Below are 24,418 nucleotides of genomic sequence, written 5' to 3'. Positions count from 1 at the left end.
TTACTGAAATTAATCAACTTTGTCATGATATTCTAATTTTATGACCAGCACCTGTATACTTTCTGTATACTTTGTGTGCGAAGTGGCAGGTAAATTACTGTCAACAAAAAGCAGGCAGCTGAGAAATAAACTGAAACGTTACTCACTCCTGATTTTTCTGTCCATACAGTAAAGTTTTTGTTAACCAGCACATTCCAATTTCAGGAGTTTGAATTACATTTTGATATACAACAAATGTAAACAAAAGCGACCCTTAAATTCCTTTCTATTTCACATACTTTACTCGTGTATTCAGCTTGCTCTGTTACTGCAAATGCTGTGTGAACACTTGGCCTCCTTCACCAGCCGCCATTCACTGGATGAATATGTGCGGGCGGCTCATGGTGGATGACTTTCAGTTTTAGAGTTAAAAGTTATAAGGGTTAAAAACTAACAGCAAGAATATTCATTCAAAAACAAAAACTAAAATTATTTTTAGAATATTATTATTTTATTTCAGTTAGTCTTTCCAGCTACTTTAATAGTTTTGTTTAGTTTTAGTTTTTCATTTCGGCTTTGTTAATTATTTTATTTCAGTTTATGAAAAAAAATTTTTAATAATAGTTTCAGTTTTGATTTTAGTTTTCGTTAACTATAATAACCTTGCATTAAACAGGCATCGAAGATTGGAAGCTAAGTGTCTGTCTTTAATAAATCCAGTTTGGTCTTGTAATGTTACTGAAAGAAGAATTTTCTCAGTCCTTCTGGCAAGGCCTTTGGGGAATATCTTAACAGTGTTATTCAGAAGTGTGATTGGTCTGTATGATGCATATTGTAATAAGTCCTTATTTTGCTTAGGAAACATGGTAATTAATAATTGGTGAAAAGTTTGAGGTATAATTTTATTGTCTCTAACTTCTGTAAATGTTGCTAATAAGACGAATGCTAACTTATGTGAGAATTTTTTATAGAATTTGGCATGGTAACCATTAGGGCCTGCAGCTTTCCCGCTCTGAAGTGAGTTCATAACATTTAGTAATTATGATAGTGCCAGAGGTTTGTCCAGTTCTTTTGCACTGAGAGTATCTAGTTATGGTGTCTGTAATGCATCCATAAACGTGTTAGGTTGTGTCTTGTCTTCTTTAGTCTGAGTAGAATATAAGACCTTATAGTAGTCTCTAAATGTGTGCATTATATTTATATGATCAATGATTTTGTCTCCGTCTGTGTTGGTAATTGCTGGGATTGCATATCGAACTTCCTGCTTCTGAATTAGTTGAGCTAAGGTCTTAGTACCTTTTTCTCCATGTTCATAGTAATGATGTCGTGATTTAAAAATGAGCCTGCCTTTTCCTATGAAGAGCCTCACTTGGACACCTGGCCTGTTCTTGATCTATTCTGGTAATTTCACTGATTAGCTCTGATACCTTCTTGGTTTCCGATTTATTTTTGTTGGACAGATAAGAAATAATCTGTCCTCTTAAGAAAGCCTTCAGAGTTTCCCAGAGGATTCCTGCAGAGATCTATGAGGATGTATATGTCTCTAAAAAAAAGCAGTTTGCTTGGATATAAGCTCCATATAGTTCTCGTCTGCTAATAACAGTGGGTTAAGATGACATCTGCAAAATGAATATATGGGGCAAAGTGATTCAAGTTCCATGATCAAAGGGGCGAGGTTGGGGATAACAACAGCAATGTACTTAGAAGATTTAATTGTGGGCAAGAAATTGTTACCTATGAAGAAATAATCAATTCTTGAGTAACATTGATGCACAGGGGAGTAGATGGAATATGCTTTTGAGTTTGGGTTTAGAAATCTCCAGGCGTCTGATAAGTTGTGATCGGTTACAAACTGTGTAATTGTCTTTGCAGTGTTAGATGTCATCACCCCTGTGGCAGGATACCTATCGAGGTCTGGATTTAGAACACAATTAAAGTCACCAGCCATTATAATTTTATGAGTGTTCACACTGGGAATGGAAGCAAATATGTTTTGAGACCTTTAACATTCCAGCTCACAAAGTTAACTGTTTGGTGATCTTTTGTTCACATTCTGTAGTCTTAATTTAAGATAGTAGTACATTATTACAAAAAACAGCTTTGACCTTCATTTCCAATTTATCCAGGAGTTATTGCCATGAAGCCTATTGTTATGTTGGCTCTTACAATTAAAAGGATTAATAGGATAGATAAGAAATTGCTTGCTCTCCCACCACCCCCATTTTGCCTCTCCAAGTGAGGCCAAACCACACTTCACAAAGTCCCAGTCCTCTGACATACCTAGAGACAGAACATGTCCAAACCAAAACAAAACCCCTCGGCAGCGGTGTATAAAGATTAAAATAAAGATATCTATTGAACGTACAGTCCAAATACTATAAACATAAAATGTAATCTTAAACAGTTTGAGAAAGTAAACCCAGGGAATGATGTTAAACAGTAGACCTGGATAAGCAGATAATGTTTGATAGTAAGCCCTAATACAGTGAACGAAGGGTATGATGTTAAACAGTCCACTATGAAGAAAAAGAAAAAAAATTCCACATACATACATACACTCATATAATTGTAATTAAAACATAAAAAATGGCATATAAGGAAATAGAATGTGTAATTACAGAATGAGTTTCATTGCAAATGGATCCTACAGCAGGTAAGATCTTCTTTACCATTCCAGGACATGACGCAACTCACGATTGTCTTTCAAACAGTGTCAGGATCAGTTTTCTTAGCTTTTTTTCAGGTTCCTCAATGGAGGCAAAAATGTAGAACTTGCCTTGAATGTCCACTTTCAGTTTGGCAAGATACAAGAGGCTGTATCTGATCTTGGTTTTCCATAAGTGCTGTTTAATGCTGTAAAATCCGTCACTTTTAGCTGCTGTTGAGAGTGAGAAATCAGGGAAAATACAAATGTGGTTATTTTCAAATACAATCTCTTGTTTCTGTCTGAGAAGGAACATCGTATGTAGTTTAAACTAGTTTTTCAAAGCACACGATGAAAAGTCCTAGCCTTTGAGGTATTCGATCCACGTATGAGGTAAGCTGCTGCTATCTCGGTGTCTGATTTTAAATCCTCTACAATTATTTTCGAGAATATTTTATATACAAATTTCACTGGGTTTGGATTTTTGCGATTTTCAGGTAGATCTTCGATTCTGATATTATTCCTTCTCCATCCATCTTCCAGTGCAGCTAATCTGCCTCCAAGCACTTTGCATTTGGAATTTGCAGCCATTGCTCAGCAGTAGATGCCAGTTGATCCGCTATTTCAATACGAGTTGTGAACGTTTGCTTAACGTCTTCAAACTGAACACCAAATGTTCTAAGATTATTCTCAAATTTAGTCGCATTTTCCTGTAGTTTTTCCTCCATCTTTTCTAGCATACCTTTAAAAGCTGATTGAATATTTGCTCATCAATATACTGAAACAGCTTCATGTTTGTCTTGTGTCCTTTAGTTCTTTCCTTATATCATTTATGTCCTTCTTTATATTATCCTTAAGCTCCTTTATGTCTTGAGAAGTGGCCAATGTGGCGATTATTGCCTTTAGCTCGGACAGATCGTTTCAGTCTTCCCCGAACTCCGCAGGTGAAGTAGCTTGCCCAGTTGCAGCCGATGTTGTAGGCTTGCGAGGGGTAGATGACAACGCGGAAGGTAAGGCCATTTTCAGTTTCACTGAGCCTTCTGGAGTCGGTGAATTATCCTGGCCCAAATCACTTGCACACTCGCTCCCACTTTTGCTCTCGGCTGGGGAAGATGCAGCAGCATCAACAAGTCCCAGGAAATTTGTGCTTTTGCCTATTCTGTTTCAGGTCAGTCTCTGGCAGGCCATACCTTGAGCTTGAACTTGACATCTGTTTAGATTTGGAAGAAGCTTTAGCTTAACTTTTCCATTTCTTTTGGAGTCTTTTTTCTGCCACTCATGCTTATATATGCTTGTATATATTGTAATTGAACCCCCTGGGTTGAGAAAATACAGGATACCTCGGAATTATAAACAAAAAATTTAAAAAATAACACTGCTGCTAACGGAGTTCCGCCTCAGAGGGAATAAAAACTGTATAAAAAAATGTAAGTAATAACAAGATACCAAGAAGACATGATTCACCAGCGTTTGTGTGTCTGCTTATATCCCTTCAGCGATATCTTTTACAAGTAGCAAAAATTTACAATGGGTGTTACAGACTCAAATTAAATGTATGTTTTTTTTTTATATAATAGTAATAATAATAGCAGCTCACTTCTCAAAACGGTAAATGTGGGGAAGACCCAGGTTCGAACCTGCAACCTCTTGATTTAGAAGCAGCCATTTTTACCTCTAATCCACCCATGAAATTGATATTAGGGCTTTGGTTTTTACATATTGACTGCAACATGTAAACTGAAAAATTTAATTTTTTCGTTGGTTATTTTCTTAAATAAAGGTACACTTCTTTTATTGTAGCTTTTGTGAAAGTATTTGATATTTGAACTTCAGTCTTCACATATTATACATTTCATGTCAATATGTTATCAATTTTTTTATACTACAGATTGCTGAAGTTGCTGATTGACATATTTGCAAAACAAAGAGACACTGATGAGGAGGTGCAAAGGAATTTAAGGTGGCCTGGCATTACAACTTTTTTGTAGGCTTCATAGATTCTAGTGTTAATACCATATATAATTTATGCATTTATGACCACTTAGACAGTGTGACAGATAGGCGGCAGTATCGCTCCCTTGAACCCCTGTCCAATACGTCAGACACCAGATGAAAGTCCAAAAGTAGACTTTATTCATACAGTACAGTGCACAAAGCACCCTCTCCTTCACAATACTCATTAAACAAACCAATCACAATCAATAGTAAACTCTCCACCACTCCTACCGCCCAGCTCAGCTCGCCGTCTGGGAGCTCCCACAATCCTTTTATAGTCCCTGACCCGGAAGTGTTCCAATTCCCTAGTCTATGTGATCTTCTATCACTTCCGGGTCAGATCAAAAGTCCTTTTATTCACCCCGGAAGCACGTTATTCCCCTTGTCCATGTGACTCGGACGTACTTCCGGGACGTAAGGCAAATAATCATCGTTCCTCCCTGCAGCGTCTCCTAGTGGCCCCCATGGTATCCAGCAGGGCTGTGTATAAAAACTCCAATGTCCATTGTGTCCTGCTGGTCTTGGGGGACCTCCATACTGCAGGGAGGGCTCCACCTGGTGGCTTGGGTGTATTGGCCGGGATGAACGGCCGGCCATACACCACAACAGTTTTGTTTTCTTTACATTATCTAGCCTATGCGCTTCGTCTGTGGGTTTCTGCATCATGTCACAAAACTCACAAATTAACCTCCATTTCATTATTGATGACAAACACGTGAACAGTCAAATCGTAAATCGCAGGGGCCAACTGTTGTTGAACAAAAGTTGTAGGTATCCATTTAATCGTGCATGTACTGAGAGGTCACAGGGAGCCAGAGATCGTCACTTTAGCACTGGGCATAAGCCATGAAGCCCAGCCCTGAGACATGATCAAAGTGCCCTGGAAGTGCCGCCAATTAGTCGGCTCTACTTTTTAGACCCAGCTTCTCCAGATATTCCTGGCCACCTGAGGAGCATCTCCCTCACAGGTCCAGACCTGGGGATGCTACAGTGTTTATAAAATGCAAGAAAATGGTCACATTTGGCTGTGTTTCTGGTGAATTTCCTGAAGGTCGTCAGGTTTATGTTTTTACAATAAATGCTGGCTACTCAAATGTGCAGCTTTTATAAGAGAAGAAAAGTAATGCTAAAGTAACACACTGTTTGAAATCCACTGGATTAAGACCCCCTACAGGCCCCTGAGTGACTTAGCTTCTCACCAGAGAGTTGATCATACTTTTAACAATGCGGTGTGCGGACATTTAATGCAGTGGGGTGATTTCGGCATGCTGATACTTGTTCGGTGAAGGAACTCTGTTATTGTTATTGTGGGCCAGGGGGTTTTATGGTTTCACTCTCCCTTTATTTTGAGAACAGTTGAGCCTTAGTTCATTTTTTGCCCTTTGTAGGCCATGAAACCAGGTTCTGGGTAGTTTTTAGGTCTCATTGAAGCCTAGTTTTTTATACTTAAGCCCTTATTTAGAGTTTTGTGAGCCGAGTTTGGGTGGTGTACTGGTCCTGCTCAGCTGTAGAATCTTGAGTCCCACACATGTTTTGTGTGGAGTTTGCATGTTCACCTTGTGTTCCTATGGGTTTCCCTCCTCAATATCCAATAGACTCCACCCCATCCCATTGTAGACTATCACCTTTGTTGATTCCTATCTTGTGTTCCCAAAGGTGCTAAGACAAAGTGCAGCCCCCACATTTCTGAAGTATCCCATAATGGTTGCTACAGACATCACAGGATGCAAATGCCTTTACATTTCTATCAGATATCCCTAGATAGATGGACGATTGGTAATTTACAATAGATTTTATAGACAGATAGATAGATAGGATAGATAGATAGCTTAGATATAGATAGATAGATAGATAGATAGATAGATAGATAGATAGATAGATAGATAGATAGATAGATAGATAGATTATTAATCTCAAGGGAAAATTCACTATAACTGATAATAACTGATCTCCCAGCCTCAGACTTCCTTAGTCCACAGCTTGCTTCTTCTCTCATGGAAACTCCATTGCTTCAGCAGAGTCATACAGCATTGTGTGAACCAAATGCTTCACTATGTCATGACTGACCAAGCGACCATTGGTTCATTCTTTATGCTCTACAAGCTCCAACATTTTGTGATTGAACGTTTCAGATTTTTTTCAGCAGGTGTGTTTTATGGTCCAATGAGATTGTTATTGCATGTATATAATCAAATATTTAAACTGAATCATTAACTTAGTGATACTATCTTTATGCTTTAGAATGTGACCTCTGCTGACCAACATCTTTTTTGCTTCTTATTTTTTTGCAGATTTGGGACAGTCCATTTTTTATACGACTACTTGTCTCCTTCCCTTTCTTAGCGATGACATTTTGAGCACCTTACCTTATACCATGATTTCTACCTTAGCAACCTTCCCTCCATTTCTGCACAAGGACATTATCGAGTACCTGAGCACGTCTTTCTTGCCCATGGCCATATGTAAGTTGCATCTGTCTTGTCTCTTTTCACTTCTTGTGTTTGCCTTTCACACTCAGGGTCCATTTTCAAAGGAAATCCAGGCTGAGTCTAGTGGGCCATTTATGAGTAAGGGTGGCAGCGTCGTCCCTTCTCTGAGCTGATTTTCCCATAAATGGTCAAATTAGTTGTATTTGTATCTTTACAGGTACACAGCATTATGGTTATGAAAATGACATATTGTAAGTGTGAAGTACAATAAATGTCATCGTTGTCACGTGTACTGTACTGTACTGTAAAATCCTTACTTGCATGCAACACGTTACCAACCTCTGACGCCATGAATGATTGAGAAGATCACTGAGTTTTACGTTTGCCTTAGACTTCAGTGCAGGACATAAGACTACAAGTGGAGTGTTGCCTCCCCACACCTCTGACCCGTTTACCTGTAACTGTCCTGTCATTAAAACTTGCTATTTTGCTCTTATGTAACCATAGGCACACTATAGTGGGATTGTTCTTCGGCCATTTTATTCCATAACTTGACAGTTTCGTGGTCATACGTCATTACATACATAGTAGGAGAGATTGAATGTAAAATTCTACAAACAGCACACCCTGAATAATCAAGCCGTATGGACCGTTAACAAATACACAGCAGCCCTCATGAATGAGGTCTCAGGATGACCACTTTGAGCACTAAGATTGTTAGACTTTTCCAGACCAGACTATCTTTCAAAGACGTGATGGTGGCTTTTTGTTCCAATTGTGTTTTTACTTCTAGTGGGATCAACTAGGAAGGAAGGAGGAGTTCCAGCCTACGTCAACTTGTCTGCTTCTTCAATGCTCATGATCGCAATGCAATACACCTCTAATCCAGGTAAGCAACATCATATTGAGAAGTCTAGCATCAATTATATGTGAGATTCCACATTGTCAGTTTGCTTATTCATCCATCGATCCATCCATCCTTCTGAGTCTTGCCTAATAGAGCTTATACTCCAACAATAATGAGTCTTTGTGTGGGACGGACATTTTTTGCAAATTTCTGCACTGGCTTACAATCCACCGATTTAGTGTCCCCAACCGAGTTACCTACACAGACACAAGGAAGACTGCATAGATTCTCTTGAGATAGTGTCTTCTTCATGAGGTCGATTTCTCTAGTAACAGGTAGGACTACACTTCTGTACATACTGAATTCTCCCAGACATGACTAAAACTTTCTTTAAGGATTCTAGTTGTTGCCGATTTGATGGTATGACACAGTTCCTGGTCTACAAACCGTTGGAGTAAACGGAAGTCACCATCATGTCTGTTTAACCAGTTAAAAAATGATGAGTGCTTTCCAAAATGGTGGTATATCCATTTAAGAATAGTTACACTGTGGGTGCACCACTTAGATGTGCTCTAGAATACCACGTGAAGCCCAGCCTGCTTCATATCTGTAAGAGTTTTTCTCCAAAATAAGGAGTTATTTCAGCTTTGAAGCACTGTCAGATTTTCCATGGTTCAGAAATTTCCATACATCAAGTTAGAGTTTGGTGGTGTTGCCTTTAAATTGCTTAACCAGAACCAAACTCTTACGGTTCCTTTCCACAAACATCTCAAAATATTTTTCCAAAATTTTGGCCAATTGCTCCTGAGGGAACTGGTGTAATTGAGCCAAGCTCGTAGGCCTCCATGCTTGGACACATTTCTTCAGTATGGTCCACATATTTTCCATTGGATTCAAGTCAGGAGTTTATCATGGCCACTCCAATATTGTCCCATGGTTGTCTGCAAGCCATTATGTTAACACTTTGGATGTATTCTTGGGATCATCGTTCTGTTGGAAGACCCATTTGAGACCAGGCTTTAGCTTTCTGGCTGATGTTTTGAGCAGCTGCTACAGAATTTCCATATGATGCTCGTATTTCCTGCTGCCATCTGTTTGAGGAAGTGCCGCAGTCCCTTTACCCCAACAGATAGGGTGGTGTTCTTTGGATTAAAAGCCTCAACCTTCAGCCTCTGTTCATATCCTTGATCATAATGGACAAACAGTTCACATTTGGTTTTGTCTCCTCCAAAAAGTCGTTGTCTTGGTGACCAAAAACAAAACTGTGCTCTTTTTTAAGTTGATTTCGGAGTAACGGTTTCTTCCTTGGTCAGCACTCAGCAACCTTTCAGGCCATGGTGATGAAGTGCTCTTTTTGGACCACCAGGGGGTGTACCAGCTACCCTATCTGACACAGACAGATGTGAGACACAAGTTCTCTCCTGCACACACTTTTTATTTTAACTGGGGCAGCGCTTTCCTTTCGCTGTCCACTACACAGCCCAGTACACAAGTACCAGCAGTAATGCTAAGTCTCTTTTTCTTTCGTTTTCTTTATCTTTCTCTCTTTCTATGCCGCCACCACTGCTCTCCCAGCAAGCTTTGTTTTCCACCTCCGGACTCTGGCTCCTCGAATAGAGTGAGGCAGCCCCTTTTATAGGGCGCCCGGAAGTGCTCCAGCTGCTCCCAGTTCTAGTTCTTCTTCCAGCAGCACTTCCGGGTGTGGCGGAGGTACTGCGACCCAGGACTCGACAACCATCCAGGCGCCCCCTGGCGGTGGCCATTGGCCCCAGCAGGGTTGAGCTTCTGTGCTCCAAACCCATGGCCCCGCTGTGAGTCAGGGGGATTGCCCTCTAGTGTTCCGGGGGTGGTATTGACCTGAATATTCCCTCTTCCCCAGTCCTTCCATCACAGGGGCATCCCAGCCAAGGCCGCACCACATCTTGTAATGGTGGATGATGTCACTTTTGCTCAACTTCTTCACCAGTCCTTTAGCTCTTTTCTTTGGGTTCTGTTGAAACTTTCAAAACAATGTTTGTCCATCGCTTTGAGTGAATATGTGTCTCCTTCATGATGATGGTGCCTATATTTTCAAACAACTGAGTATAGAGTTGCTCATGGTACCTTGAGCCACTTGGAGATGGTTCCTAAGGAAGAACCTAACTTGCGAAGATCCACAACTTTCCCTCTTCAGGTCCAGACTTAGTTTTTTTGATATTCCCCATTGTCCTAACCACAGCAAGGCACTGAGCCTACAGGTATCCACAGACGTCCCACTTAGCCCTTAATGACACCAATTAGCTTCTCAAAAATCATGACATCAGTTCCTGGAGTCCTCCATGCTGTTTAAAGAGATGGGAAACTTTTGACCCACTGAAAATCTGACATAGTGGTTAAAGGCTGAAGTAAATTTGTCTGTTGATCGTTATTTTTAAGGAAATGAGCTGGAGGAAACCACACACCTATGGAGTGCAATGTTACCGCAGAAGGAGAGGGCAATCAGCGAGATGAAGTGCAAATCTTAGAAGTAGCTTGCTTCCCTTTTTAATTCTTTTCTAAAGCGATGTGTGCTCACTTTGTGCAAAGGCACGGATGAATATCTGGTAAACAACATTTGTGCAATCTCCGATAATGTTCTTGCCTTGAAAAATGAACATATTTGGTAAATTTAAGCTCACTTTTCATGTTTGGACTTGAACGGACAAAGTTGTTTTTTTAATTTATAAAAAATGCGTCAATTTAGAATGCAATTTTAGGTATCAAATTAATTTATACAGTACAGCATTTGTGAAGAAACAACTTTCAACTTTAACATGACCAAACTTGTCCTTTAATGTTAGTCCAAAGTGTAGCCATATACAGTGCATCTGGAAAGTATTCACAGCGCATCACTTTTTCCACATTTTGTTATGTCACAGTCTTATTCCAAAATGGATTAAATTCATTTTTTTCCCTCAGAATTCTACACACAACATCCCATAATGACAACGTGAAAAAAGTTTACTTGAGGTTTTTGCAAATTTATTAAAAATGAAAAAACTGAGAAATCACATGTACATAAGTATTCACAGCCTTTGCTCAATACTTTGTCGATGCACCTTTGGCAGCAATTACAGCCTCAAGTCTTTTTGAATATGATGCCACAAGCTTGGCACACCTATCCTTGGCCAGTTTCACCCATTCCTCTTTGCAGCACCTCTCAAGCTCCATCAGGTTGGATGGGAAGTGTCAGTGCACAGTCATTTTAAGATCTCTCCAGAGATGTTCAATCAGATTCAAGTCTGGGCTCTGGCTGGGCCACTCAAGGACATTCACAGAGTTGTCCTGAAGCCACTCCTTTGATATCTTGGCTGTGTGCTTAGGGTCGTTGTCCTGCTGAAAGATGAACCGTCGCCTCAGTCTGAGGTCAGGAGCGCTCTGGAGCAGGTTTTCATCCAGGATGTCTCTGTACATTGCTGCAGTCATCTTTCCCTTTATCCTGACTAGTCTCCCAGTTCCTGCCACTGAAAACCATCCCCACAGCCTGGTGATGAGCGGTGCCTGGTTTCCTCCAAACATGATGCCTGGCATTCACTCCAAAGAGTTCAATCTTTGTCTCATCAGACCAGAGAATTTTGTTTCTCATGGTCTGAGAGTCCTTCAGGTGCCTTTTGGCAAACTCCAGGCGGACTGCCATGTGCCTTTTACTAAGGAGTGGCTTCGGGAAGGTTCTCCTGGACAGAGTGACCATCGGGTTCTTGGTCACCTTCCTGACTATGGCCCTTCTCGCTCAGTTTAGATGGCCTGCCACCTCTAGAAAGAGTCCTGGTGGTTTCGAACTTCTTCCACTTACGGATGATAGAGGCCACTGTGCTCATTGGGACCTTCAAAGCAGCAGACATTTTTCTGTAACCTTCCCTAGATTTGTGCCTCGAGACAATCCTGTCTCGGAGGTCTACAGACAATTCCTTTGACTTCATGCTTGGTTTGTGCTCTGACATGAACTGTCAACTGTGGGACCTTCTATAGACAGGTGTGTGCCTTTCCAAATCATGTCTAATCAACTGAATTTACCACAAGTGGACTCCAATTAAGCTGCAGAAACATCTCAAGGATGATCAGGGGAAACAGGATGCACCTGAGCTCAATTTTGAGCTTCATGGCAAAGGCTGTGAATACTTATGTACATGTGCTTACTCAATTTTTTTATTTTTAATAAATTTGCAAAAATCTCAAGTAAACTTTTTTCACGTTGTCATTATGGGGTGTTGTGTGTAGAATTCTGAGGAAAAAAATTAATTTAATCCATTTTGGAATAAGGCTGTAACTCAACAAAATGTGGAAAAAGTGATAGGCTGTGAATACTTTCCGGATGCACTGTAGATTTATTGATGCTTGCGCTCAATGGTGTTATCAGGGAAGCAGTTCTAAGAAATGGACACTAGGTGGCAGGACCATTGCCTTACTCCTTGATCAGGACGGGGTCTTGTCGTCTGCACTTGTCACGTTTATCACCATTGTCATCCACACTTTCATGTTTTTCTTCCAGGTTTACTCAGGCTGGCTGTTTGCCCCCAAATCTTTATGTGACATGCTCAGTGCTCTCGTAGTGTTTGTGTGTTATGTTGTTAGTACGTCTTTGAATGTGAGGAGTGTGTTCTCAGAGTGTGCTGGTCTTTTTCTGATTTGTAATTGTGTTTCTTTTATGTTTTAGTGTATCACTGTCAGTTATTAGAATGCCTTATGAAGTACAAGCAGGAGGTCTGGAAGGTAAGAGAATTTGTGCTTATATGACATGTTTGTGACTGACCTTATTATGAAATATGGGGTAGTCCTGAACTGGGGCCATTTAGGTCCACACTACTGCCCGATGAGTAACCCTTTTGTGTCTTAGCCGGACGTTCGGCTGGTGGACTTTCACCCCCCTGAGTTGCTCAGTGGGCTGAGGACTGAAGATCATTTGGTTGACATTGGACACCTCTTCACACGTGGGGCCTCATGCATAATGCCCTGCGTAGAATTCACATTAAAACATGGTGTATTGTCAAAAGCGGAAATGTTCGTACGCATAAAAAAATCCAGATGCATAAATCTGCGAGTGCCAACTTCCACGTTCGTGCACTTCTCGGTCAGCGTGAAAAGTAACGCACATACACGCACCTGCTGCCACTCCCCAAACTCCTCCCAAAATTACACCTCTTTGAATATGCAAATCAATATAAATAGCCCTTAAGCTCAGCATTCTGTGAAAAGGCAATGGCAAAAACCATGGGGAGGAATAGAAGAATTTCAGCGAATACCAAGTGGAGGCAAAGAAAAACTTACTATTTGTTGATTTAAACAGTGATGTAAAATCAACAAAAGGAAGTTGATCAAGTGAAACAGAGTGTCAGAGAAACTCGAAAGCTCAAGTTCACAAAGTCGCACAGTGCCCGAAATAAAAAAGAAGTTGTCAGATATCAAAGTCACCGTGAAAAGGCGAGTCGTAGCCCACCGTCTGAGTGTCATATGAAAGCTTATTAGGGTACAGAGAAAATAAAATAAAATAGGGACACAGTGGGGAAAAAAGCTTGAAATGTCAACTTTAATCTCGAAATTTCCACTTTAATCATGTAGTTTATTTTGTCATTAAAGTAGAACATCATAAACTTCATCTTAAAATCGTTTAATTTACTAGTTTCTCAAATCCCATTGTAACTAAAGTAGCACATTAAATGCTTTGTTTTGTATTTGATCTTCTATGTGCTCTATGTGTGTGAATCACTACGTGCTTCTTAAACGGGCTTTCTCTTCCTCCAACAGGACACAGAATCCATTACATTCGTGGTATTGCAGCTCTCTGAATAATTTAAATACTGAGATGTGTACTTGATATCATTTTCATGATGACAGGAATTAAAGCATGTTATTAAACATGGGATCACGGTGGCGCAGTGTTAGTGACGAGCTGGCTCCCTGTCCAGTGATTGTTCATGCCTCATGTAAGATGTTTGCTGCGCCGTGCGCAACCTTTGATGAAATAATTTATTGCAGCAGTTACTGTCTCTTTCAAACGTACTAACCCCCAATTCCTGTCCTTCCTTTTCTTTCTCAAAGTAACCAGTCGCCACACAATCAGCTCTGTAATAGACGTTAAGCCATCTGTAAGCTTAGAACGCCGATTGTTCAAAACTTTTAAGGATAATTGAAATATCTTCGTAGTACATGTTTAATTATTTTATCCATCTATCCATCCAGTGTCGCGCCAGTCCCAGCAAGAATACAGCGCGAGGCAGGAACAATCCATGAACTAGATATCGCTGCGCCACCATGTCCTCACATGTTTATTAACAATATAGATTATGTAAATGATGTTAACATTTTACCTGTATAATGAAATAAACATATTTTGCTGCATTTCATCTTAAAAATGATATCGTCATCATATGTAAATACGCGCTTTATAAAGTGGCCCAGGTTGTGCAATATTATAACTGTATCGCAGGTTTATAGTGAGGTGATTGTACTTATAAGTACAAACAGTTCTACAAGGAGCACTTGATGGACTGATTGAGTGCGTTTAGAGATCTTGGGATGAAACTGTTTCTGAACCACGAGGTCCGTACATGAAAGGCTCTGAAGTGTTTGTCGTATGAGAGCAGTTTAAACAGCACATGGCTGAGGCAGCATGTGCATGATGCTGTATACCAATAATTCTCTTTCCGATCAGCTGCTGCTGTGATTCACACTCAGATACAGTGATATAAATACTCCGAGTGGTGCAGTGAGAGTAATATGGAAAAAGATGATCCGCTGTGGCAGCCCCTAATGGGAGCAGCTGAAAGAAGAAGAAGGTGCAGTGAGAGTAACAATGTTAAAGCAGCTATATTATTTGGAATAGTTTGGCTATTCCATGGACCATTATATTGTTACTGGTTAATTACAATCAGATGCCTTAAACTAATAAACAATATGGAGTTAATTTCAGTGTACTTGATAAAGCCGCGTCAGGGATGTGGATCTAAAAAAGACAGGGAAAGCACACTGGAACAAAAGCACTGCTTTGACGCTGGGTGCTGCCAGTTTGCAAAACCGAACACGGAACTTGCGTACGCCACAGTTTCAGCTAGCATGAAAATGTGCATGGCTTTACGGCAAGTTAAGGTTTTATACATTGCGATGTGAGCGTGGTAACAGGCTTATGCAACATTTTTGTGTGTACGCACCGTTTATACATGAGGCCCCTGGAGTGCAATCACTGTAGGGTTCCACTTCATCACTTATACATAAAAACTTTCTGAAGCACAAGATATTTATTTAACAAAGACATATTCGGAGCCCCGCTTACAAGACGTGTCACTCTTATATATAATCGCTAACAGTACTTTGATAGACAAAGCCTTAACAGTGTGGGGTTAGTGTTAGGGACATTAGATCATTATGTCTGCCTCCTGCTGAAGGTCTGGGGCCAGCTTAGGGGTCTGCAATCTAGAGTGAACTCATCCTACATCGAGCAGTTAGATGATAGAACCGAGAAAGCTTAACAGACTACAAGTGTGACATAAAGCTACGCCTCCTTGGCTTTGTAACGAGAGACACCCCACCAGTGTCTCTCACAAGCAGAGTCTCTGATATCAAACCTTGTGTGGTTATTACCAAAAACAGGGATGAGCCCAGGGAAAGCCCTGATTATCAAAGGAACACACAGGGAAGAGAAAACTCTCTGATTTGAAGGTCTTTGCTATGCTCTCCCACTTGCTATCTTCTCAAGTCCCACTAAGTGCCCTTTCACCTAGTCTGCCTAATCTGTGACTGTCATCATGCAGGCAGTTGGGAGCCGGGAGAAAAGTTGGGTTACCACCCCATTAAAAACAAAAAGTCCAACAAGAAACAGAAAATAAAGTAAAATGACGTGCGTAAAGCACAACTCAAAGGGCACTGAAACGACATCAGCTGGGTGTTGGTTCTTTGTCTGTTCTCACTCGATCAATCACACCGTGCATGGCTCCTGATTGGTTTGAAGAGACCACCTTTCTGGATCTCTTCTTTTTTAAAGCGACTTGACAGGAAGGGGCAGGTATTGTTTGGAAGTCACTGTGGGTGGAGTGTGTCCTCACTGGGTGACTTCTCCGGGCTGTGAAAAAAGATGAGGATACCTTTAGCAACAGCAGCCCCTCTTGTCCTGGAGTGATAATGCTTATTTCAAAAGATGCCTGGGTGCACCATGTTTGACAAATCTTACAACCACTAAGGGCTGAAAACGCACCACCCGGGGGGCAAGTCAGCCTTGTTCATGTGGCATGAGGAACCATCCACTCCATCCCCGAGTCAGTCAGGAAAGGACATGTCCCAAAACAAACATATGGTATGGTACCTATGGGGCGAAATGAACCGCTGGCCCACTCCAGTGTCAGTTTTGCGTCTGCTCTCAGCAGGCTTCTGACACACCCGAGGACCACTGAAGGAGGCAGTGCGGTAAGGTAGCGTTTATGCTGCCCGTCTTCTTTTTATGGAGCACCACTTTCTTACGTATCTTCCTGTTCAGGGTCATTAGTGGGACCTTTTGCCATGTTGGTGCACCTTTTTTCCTGACAGTAACTTTTTTGTGCCTCTTATTCTTATCATTGGTTATGAAAAATTTTTATCAATTTGAAAAAGTTAGCGCTATATTTCTTTTTTTATGTTATCAAATTTTTATTATATAAATATCCGTCCATCCATTATCCAACCCGCCATATCCCAACCACAGGGTCACGGGGGTCCGCTGGAGCCAATCCCAGCCAACACAGGGCACAAGGCAGGAAACAAACCTCGGGCAGGGCGCCAGCCCACCGCAGTATTATATAAATATTCTGTAGTAAATGAAAATGAACAGAGTGGTGGTTTGGGGTACCACCCTGGTAAACCCCATTTTGACAGAGTGCAAAAATAAAATGGAAAAAAAAAATAACAGCAGAAGATACATAACTTTGCAAGATTAACGGCATCCACTGTAACACAGAGTTCCAACCGGGAGCTCCGTCTCCGTCAAACACGGATTCAGATTCAACCCTCATTCCCAGCGGCTGTCTTGGCTATATAGTGGGAGACCAGAAGGAGTGGGGTTTTCTGAAGAGGAAGTGGTGTCAAGTGTCTTTCCACTGATATCCCCCAGTACTGTGGAAGGAGGAGGGGACGGTTTAACAACAACCTGGCGAGAGCTGTTAAGATGCCCCCTAGGCGCCCATACAAATCAAACACTATGACTTTTTTTTTGTCTTTGTTTCAGGATTTATTGTACGTCATTGCCTACGGTCCATCTCAGGTGAAGCCTCCGGCTGTTCAAATGCTTTTCCATTACTGGCCCAATCTGAAGCCACCGGGAGCAATTAGTGAATACAGAGGACTGCAGTACACAGGTGAGGCCTTCATGCAAGTTCTGAGAGCTTCCAGTTCAATTTGTTTTTTGCTCAGTAAGCAGACCATCCTCACTTACTGTTCATTCGTCTTGCCTTTTGGGCTCTTGCCATAGCACCACTGCCTCACAAACCTTGGTGTGGACTCTATGTGTGTTCTCCTTGTTCAGATGGGCTTCACTACACACCCTATGTGGTGTCGTGTTGGTGTTTTTCTGTTGGCACCACCATTTTGTGGTAGCATTGCTGTAACGTGGTGACTTGAAGGTCACTGAAGTTGCATGTGATGACATTACAACACAACTGTCACAACTGTATGAAGGTCAGTGCTGTGGACAACACTTTGTCCAAGACTGTGGATACTCCTTCTAAACTATCCTTACATATGTGTCACAATCGATGATTGACAAATTGTGTGTTGTTCCAGATGTGCTACGAAATAGTGTGAGGCCTTCAAAGCAGGCCACTGGCTTGTCCAGAACATCCTCACCCCAATCCAGTCAGCTGCTAACAGTTTGACTAGGCTCCAAAATGTACATAATTGGTTTAAAGATACAAAAATACCTCACAAGAGGGAGGACCATTGAACTCTGGCTTGCATTGAATAATCAGAACATTAAATATTTATAAAGGAAAGACTTATTAAACAGAAAAATGGGAGATGAAAAGGGTTTCAACAAGAGCAAAAGGGAACCAAGGTAATCAAGTCACAAAAAAGAAAAAAAACAAGAAATAGAGTATAAAAATTGTGAACAACTGGCAAATCCAAATCAAAAAGCAATCCCTGAATATCCTCCAGTGAATTTCAATGAATCACTCCTGAGGCCTCGTCTTGGGGGCGGTCTCAGTGGCAGTGATGTCATGATGGCCCCGCCTCTAGGGGAACAACCCACAAAGAACATAAGGCACAATTAAAGGGACAGTACACAGCTGTTTCAAAATGTAATGAAGACCATAGTACGTTACACATGGAGACCACTTAATGTTTAAAGACAATCCCAATTTCAGGAGCCTTGGGACAAAGTGGAATATGCTAATAAAAGCCAATTCTTTTCACCCTGTACTCTGTTTGAAAGCACAACACATGATTGGAGTGTTTGATTTAACTGTCATTTTGAAGTCTACACTTACGTCAAACCTGGTGACCACAACACGCTCCAACTAGTTGGGCCAGTCCAATGTTCCCCACTGCGTCACACCACTGTTCCTGTTAATGAAACTGATTAAGCATTTGGGCACAAGTTGGTTACGTAAAGCTGGCAGAAATCCTCCCCTATCTATTCATTATGAAGTTGTTCAGTTGTACGGGGGCTTCATTGCTGTATTTTGTACTTCATAATGCATCACACAGGTCATTACTGACAGTATCAGCCCTGCACTCCACTTGTAATCTGGGCAGAATGTGGTTTCTTGGCTTTGCATGTGTTAACAATAGGTTTTTTTTTTTTGTAGCTTGGAATCCCATCCATTGCCAGCATATCGAGTGCCACAATGCGATCAACAAGCCAGCTGTAAAGGTGATGTCTGCATTGCAGGTTTTATTTGATTTCTTCTTCTGAAATGTGAAATGTTACAAAAGGCATCACCTCAAGTGACTGTCATGGTCAAGTTGAAGTTTTGGGGTTGTCCTCACTTCTAATTAAGATTTTCCCACAAATATTTTGGGTCTGTCATTGAGGTTATGTCCTGCATTTCTAGAGATGTGGTCTGCAAGATCATGAATCGAATACCAGAATATAAGCCAGAAAACCAAGAATGAAAATACACAGAAGAAGTACCCAAATGTGGATACTGAAACAGCATAAAATATGACTTATATACAAGTGGTTCTTAAATTTTATTTTTTTTCCCACAACCCAATTTTTGTCTTTGTCACCCATAGTCACCTATTGTTGTCCAGTTTCTCCTTGGAGAATCGCCCGATCGCCGTCCTGTTGGGGGATCAATTACAGAGCAATGACATTTGCTTAAGCTGACCACAGCGACTCAATGAAAGGCATTGGTCAAACTGTTCGCATCTCTTTCCCATTCAGTGCTATTGTGATTCATGACTCAGCGCAACCCAAGTTCAGGTCGTGATCCATAGTTTCAGAAATACGGTTATATACAGTCACACTGATGATGTCAAGTCTGTGTGTTCCAGGGGAACTCGGCGCAGTTCCTCAGCAAAGGCCGATAAGAAACACATGTTTCTTGGCGGTGGCGGTGCGGTGCCCACGGGCCCCAGTGGGTTTGAGCCTCCTTGTTCCATCCCCGTGGTCCCCTCATCATCCAGGTGTCCTGGTTGGGTCTCACCCCCAGCCTCCTGTGACACACACCATAATGCTGTCATCCATCAATATTCAAAATGGTGCTGTGATAAGACATATACATATTAAGATACGACAAAATAGATATTTGTATCAAATTCCTTGATTACAGAAACCTCAGAATAGCGAACTAGAAGTCCCAGGAACTCCACAGTAAAGCGAATGAAATAAAAATCTTAAAGCTCACAATAACCCCATAGTACATTGCCCCTTATACTGTAATTGTTGCAGTTTCTATTTAAAATATTATTGTGGCGTGCTGCTAGTCGTCAAGAGGTTTTGGTTCTACATATGTAAATTGAATGTTATCCAAATTGTGTCTCACAAAAAAACACCAAATGAAAGTGAAATATGTGGATTTGTTGCTCTTATTTTAGACTTACAATTTGCAAGTTTTACCCATGATCGTGCTCATATTTGGTGCTACAGACCTAAAGATGGCTTACAAGACAACTCATAGATGGTGTCCGCCTATAGATCTCCATTTATGTGCTGACTCGTATTTAATGGTCAACGTGTTAGACCAATCCTTTAAGCCATTTTTTGAGTTTATGAGCTACAGGGATTAGGGATGGATTGGTATATATTTGCCATCATTCATCTCTGTAATTATGTATATATTATTTTTGTCACGTTTTTACTTACTGCCGCACCATTTTGTTTTTATTGTGGGCACCACCATTTTATGGTTCCATTGCTACAACATGTCTCCTGATTGTGAAGGGTGTTGCTTCAGACGTCATGCATGATAACTACATTAGCATGTTGCTTTATATACTGCTGCCATAGTCTCTCTAGCCTCCATGATTGTTCATTGAAAACAAAATTTATGTGTGATTCTTAGCTTTTTAAGACTACAAGTTTGTGTAGGCATTTTAGGTAAAGGTTTCGGCTTTCGTTTAAAGGCTTCTCTTCATCTTTACTCAGTTCGTTAATGTTGGCAGTACACTGGTGCATCATCAAGTTATATGCAGACTGTCATGGATTAGGTGGCCCAGGCACTAAAGAGTTCCAAAAGCACTTATAAAAATGCCCACTAGAGGGGGGTATACTGCCAAACCCCAGCTAGAATGATGGCAAGAACAGAACGCCTGTAACAAAACATCATCCCCAGAAAACACAAACCTCAAACAGAATCCAAAGATGCAATCAAAAGAACCGAGTGAGACAGATAACCTGTAAATAATAAAAATGCACCACCAAACATAAGGAAACTCTGTAAAACTCCCATACTTTTTTGAACCACCAGGAGCTGTGGGAGACCCTAAGTGTTTGTAGGGTGGAGGGCAGTGATTGGCAGGTGACCCAGCCTCTTGAGGGACCACCCACAAACCATATGGAACATCAAAGAGGCAGCTTATAAACATACACAAAATCAGGTGGGCACCACCACCATCCACTCGATAAGCAGGTTAGAAAATGGATGGTTGGATCTTTCCACACTGAGCCCCGTCCTAGGTTAATGTCCACTTCTGAATTTACTGTAGGGGCACTTGGAAGGATCAAGTGGACCGCTGTGCATAGATTTCTCTCCAACTCTGAAAACAATCCAGCCACATTTTAGCCGACAACCTGATTGATCAGTTGTGTTTGGGTACGTCAACTTGGTGTGATAGACTCTGGACTCCTTAACTAGCAGAACACAATGAGTGAGCGTTCCTGCCTGTTTCTCAGCACATCCATGAGCTCACCTGTAGCCTACTGCCTGTCTCCTCTTTTGTAGACAGATGACTGCAGGAATTCACACAAGGATAGACCTATCCTAAAAGTGGCAGGTGACTGTCATTGTGAAGCTCCAGCAAGATAAGGAGGACAGCCATGGACCTGTTGTTGATGAGCAGATGAGTAATGGTTCCTTTTTTTACAGCTAAATATCTCTAAGACCAAAGATGTGGCTGAAGATCTCAGGAGCTCCCCTCCTCTCACTGTCTCAACTTCACGTAAAGGAGGCACAGTGGAGATGGTGGAGAACTACAAACCTCTGGGGACAATCATTGAGGACAGACTTAAACTTTGACCTTAATACAGGATAAATTTGTAAGAAGGGACAGACATGGCTTTTCTTTCTTAGGAAATTCAGTGGGTTTCAAGTGGACAAAACCCCAGTGAGACGTTATATATGTCCTTCATTGAACCTGTTGTCACATTTGCCATTATATGTTGTGTGAAATATAGCGGCCCGGACACACACAGGCGGACACCATTTGCTTTATCACCACACGTTTATTAACACAAAGTCACAAATGTTAAGTGCACCGCCACCAAACCCCCTGTTCCCCAAAGTCAACAAACACAGTCCTCTTCACACAACACTCGTGCCTCTCCTCGCCTCCTCTGCCTCGACCTTGTCCTCCTCCTCACCCGACTCCAGCCTTGATTGCAGGGCGGCGGCTCCTTAAATAGGTGGCTGATTGCCGACCATACCCAGCCACCTGCGGCAGTACTCCCCCGCTAGCTGGGACCTCCCGGGACCGGCGGACCATTCCGTGAGGATGAAGACGCCTCAGCACCAAGCCGACACAGTGCAGCGTAGGGCCCGAGCCTGTAAATAAAACGGAAAAACAAGGGGCGGGGACATTGCCCTGACGCAGCCCCTCGGCTTGTCCTCTCACCCGGGCCAACATTCTCCGCTCCGATCAACCCTCAGATGCTCCCACTTTCAGCTTCCCCGTACGGTAAGTCCGTAGTCCCTGCCACGGAACCACTAGTGGGCTCAGGCGTTGTGTCCACCTCCCACGCAGCGGGGTTCTCCTCTACCTCCGCAGAGGATGGCCCTTCGCAGGACGTGCACACCCAGCGACACGTCCTCCCATGTTGGAGGCTTCCCCAAGCCGCTTCCTCCGCTTACTTTGGGATGCCGCGGCAGCTTGGATCTGCTTATTGTAAGAGGGCAGACCCGGCCCTGCTGGCGTCCGGAGCTTCACGGGGTCGGTCTCACCTACCTTCCCCGCTGTACCTCTCCATCCAGGAGCTCCTGCAGTGCGCCGATCCTTTCTTGCCTGCGGCTCTCAACCCGACGCCACTGCCATCCCTCCTGAGTCCAGCGTCTCCGCCCGGAGGGCACATCGCTCGGCCGGCGGCAACAGCACAAGGCGCAGTTCTTCTCGCAGCTCCTGCAACACAGCCGCCAAGGAGAGAGAAGCAGCCGGCGGTGGGCTTACCTTGTGAGTGGTGCCACTGACCGACTGCTCTCTATGGGCCTTTCCCTGCGGCCCACTCGGGTTTCCTGGGTGGACGGGACGGACATTCCCTGCTCTCGCCTTTGACCAACCGCTGTCGAGAGAACAGGACATGCTGTCCAATCCCGTGCCCGTATTGAGGAGGGACTTTTGGTCGGCCTTCACGCGCTCCTCTCTCACTGGAGAGCATCTCTCCGGGCAGCATCACTGCTGCTGCGGCTTCCACAGCCCCAGCCTCACCTTCTCGACAGCCCCCTTCCTGGGCTCCGCGTCGGTGAGCTGCCCCTTAATTACAAAGTCCTTCAATGGACTCCCAATGGTCCATACAGCATTTCGTTGCTGCGGGGTTGTGTGCTCACCACCCCTGCGGCATGTGGGTGGGCTCCTCTGTTGTGCCGGGCCTTTCACAGAAATATTTTGGGATACAGGTCCCCACCTCGACCCAGGTGGAGCATCCTGCCGACTACGCCACTGTGAAATATAGTGGCCCGGACACACACAGGCGGACACCGTTTGCTCCATCACCACACGTTTATTAACACAAAGTCACAAATGTTAAGTGCACCTCCACCAAACCCCCTGTTCCCCAAAGTCAACAAACACAGTCCTCTTCACACAACACTCGGGCCTCTCCTCGCCTCCTCTTCCTCGACCTTGTCCTCCTCCTCCTCATCTAACTCCAGCCTTGATTGCAGGGCGGCGGCTCCTTAAATAGGTGGCTGATTGCCAACCACACCCAGCCACCTGCGACAGTTGGTTTGTAAACCTCAGCCTGATGAAGAATATAAACCATCTTAGCAACACTGCAAGCATTAGCAGTAAATTCTTTGGTTGATGATGATCAGCAGAATGTTCTCCTCAGGTTTATGGACTTCCTTCAGATGTAATCATGCAGATGACCCCCCATGTATGGCTCTTGTATCTCATAGCGATGTTGTGGTTTCTTTTTCAGATGTGCTTAGACCCCACTCTCTCCGTGGCTTTGGGAGACAAACCTCCACCTCTGTACATATGTGAGGAGTGCAGCCAGAGGATTGCAGGGTAATGGCTTCTTCATTGTGGTTCCTGGAACAGAATTGTGGAGCTCAGAAATAACACTTTACGCCAGCTAAGATTATCCAGAGCTGTAAAAGTCAAGATTGTGCTGGTTGTTTTTTTCTCATTTAGGGTTTCCTCCCCTTCTTAGATCTGGGTAGCACTTGTGCAATTCCTGAGTTACCATTGTGTGCTGCACCTCAAAAGGATTTCTACAAAAACAGTAGCATGGAAATTCTGGTGGGCCTGTCACATCATTTGTCTCCATCCATGCAGACATCTCTGACCTAAACATTAACTGGCCCCCTTCATTATGCCTGCCCACCTTTACCTAACAATTAGTGAGACCTCTAGGCCCACGTGCCTTTCACATCACCAGAAATCCATCAAACAATGGCACGGGTATAAGTGGGAATACGCAACATTTTTTGATTGTGTTCACCATATGCATTTTTTTCATTTAATTTTTTTTTTGTCTGCTACTAACCAGTTCTCATATTGGTAGCTGAACAGTGACCTTGGACCCCATGTGCACCACAGCACGGTACTGAGCAGCCACAAAACTACTAAAGGGCTTTGATTTGTTTGCCACTAATTTGAACTGCCGCCTTCTTTCCTGCTTAGGGACCACGCGGACTGGCTGATCGATGTCCTGTTGCCTCAAGGTGA

At 42.6% G+C, this 24,418-nt stretch overlaps 1 protein-coding gene across 5 annotated transcripts in view; it reads left to right on the top strand.

Annotated features, from left to right (window-relative positions):
- Nucleotides 1-24,418, top strand: part of LOC120518298 (protein unc-79 homolog) — a 240,182-nt gene that overhangs the window by 69,164 nt on the left and 146,600 nt on the right. For all 5 annotated transcript variants that reach the window (XM_039741016.1, XM_039741014.1, XM_039741015.1 and 2 more), the window contains 7 exons: nt 6,910-7,080; nt 7,841-7,936; nt 12,567-12,622; nt 17,100-17,229; nt 18,679-18,743; nt 23,667-23,755; nt 24,374-24,414. In XM_039741016.1, coding sequence (XP_039596950.1) covers nt 6,910-7,080; nt 7,841-7,936; nt 12,567-12,622; nt 17,100-17,229; nt 18,679-18,743; nt 23,667-23,755; nt 24,374-24,414 — 648 coding nt within the window. The remainder of the gene's footprint in view (nt 1-6,909; nt 7,081-7,840; nt 7,937-12,566; nt 12,623-17,099; nt 17,230-18,678; nt 18,744-23,666; nt 23,756-24,373; nt 24,415-24,418) is intronic.

This window comes from Polypterus senegalus, chromosome 18 (assembly GCF_016835505.1).
Source record: "Polypterus senegalus isolate Bchr_013 chromosome 18, ASM1683550v1, whole genome shotgun sequence".
NCBI classification, from domain to species: Eukaryota; Metazoa; Chordata; class Cladistia; order Polypteriformes; family Polypteridae; genus Polypterus; species Polypterus senegalus.
This window is presented reverse-complemented; position numbering and strand designations above follow the sequence as displayed.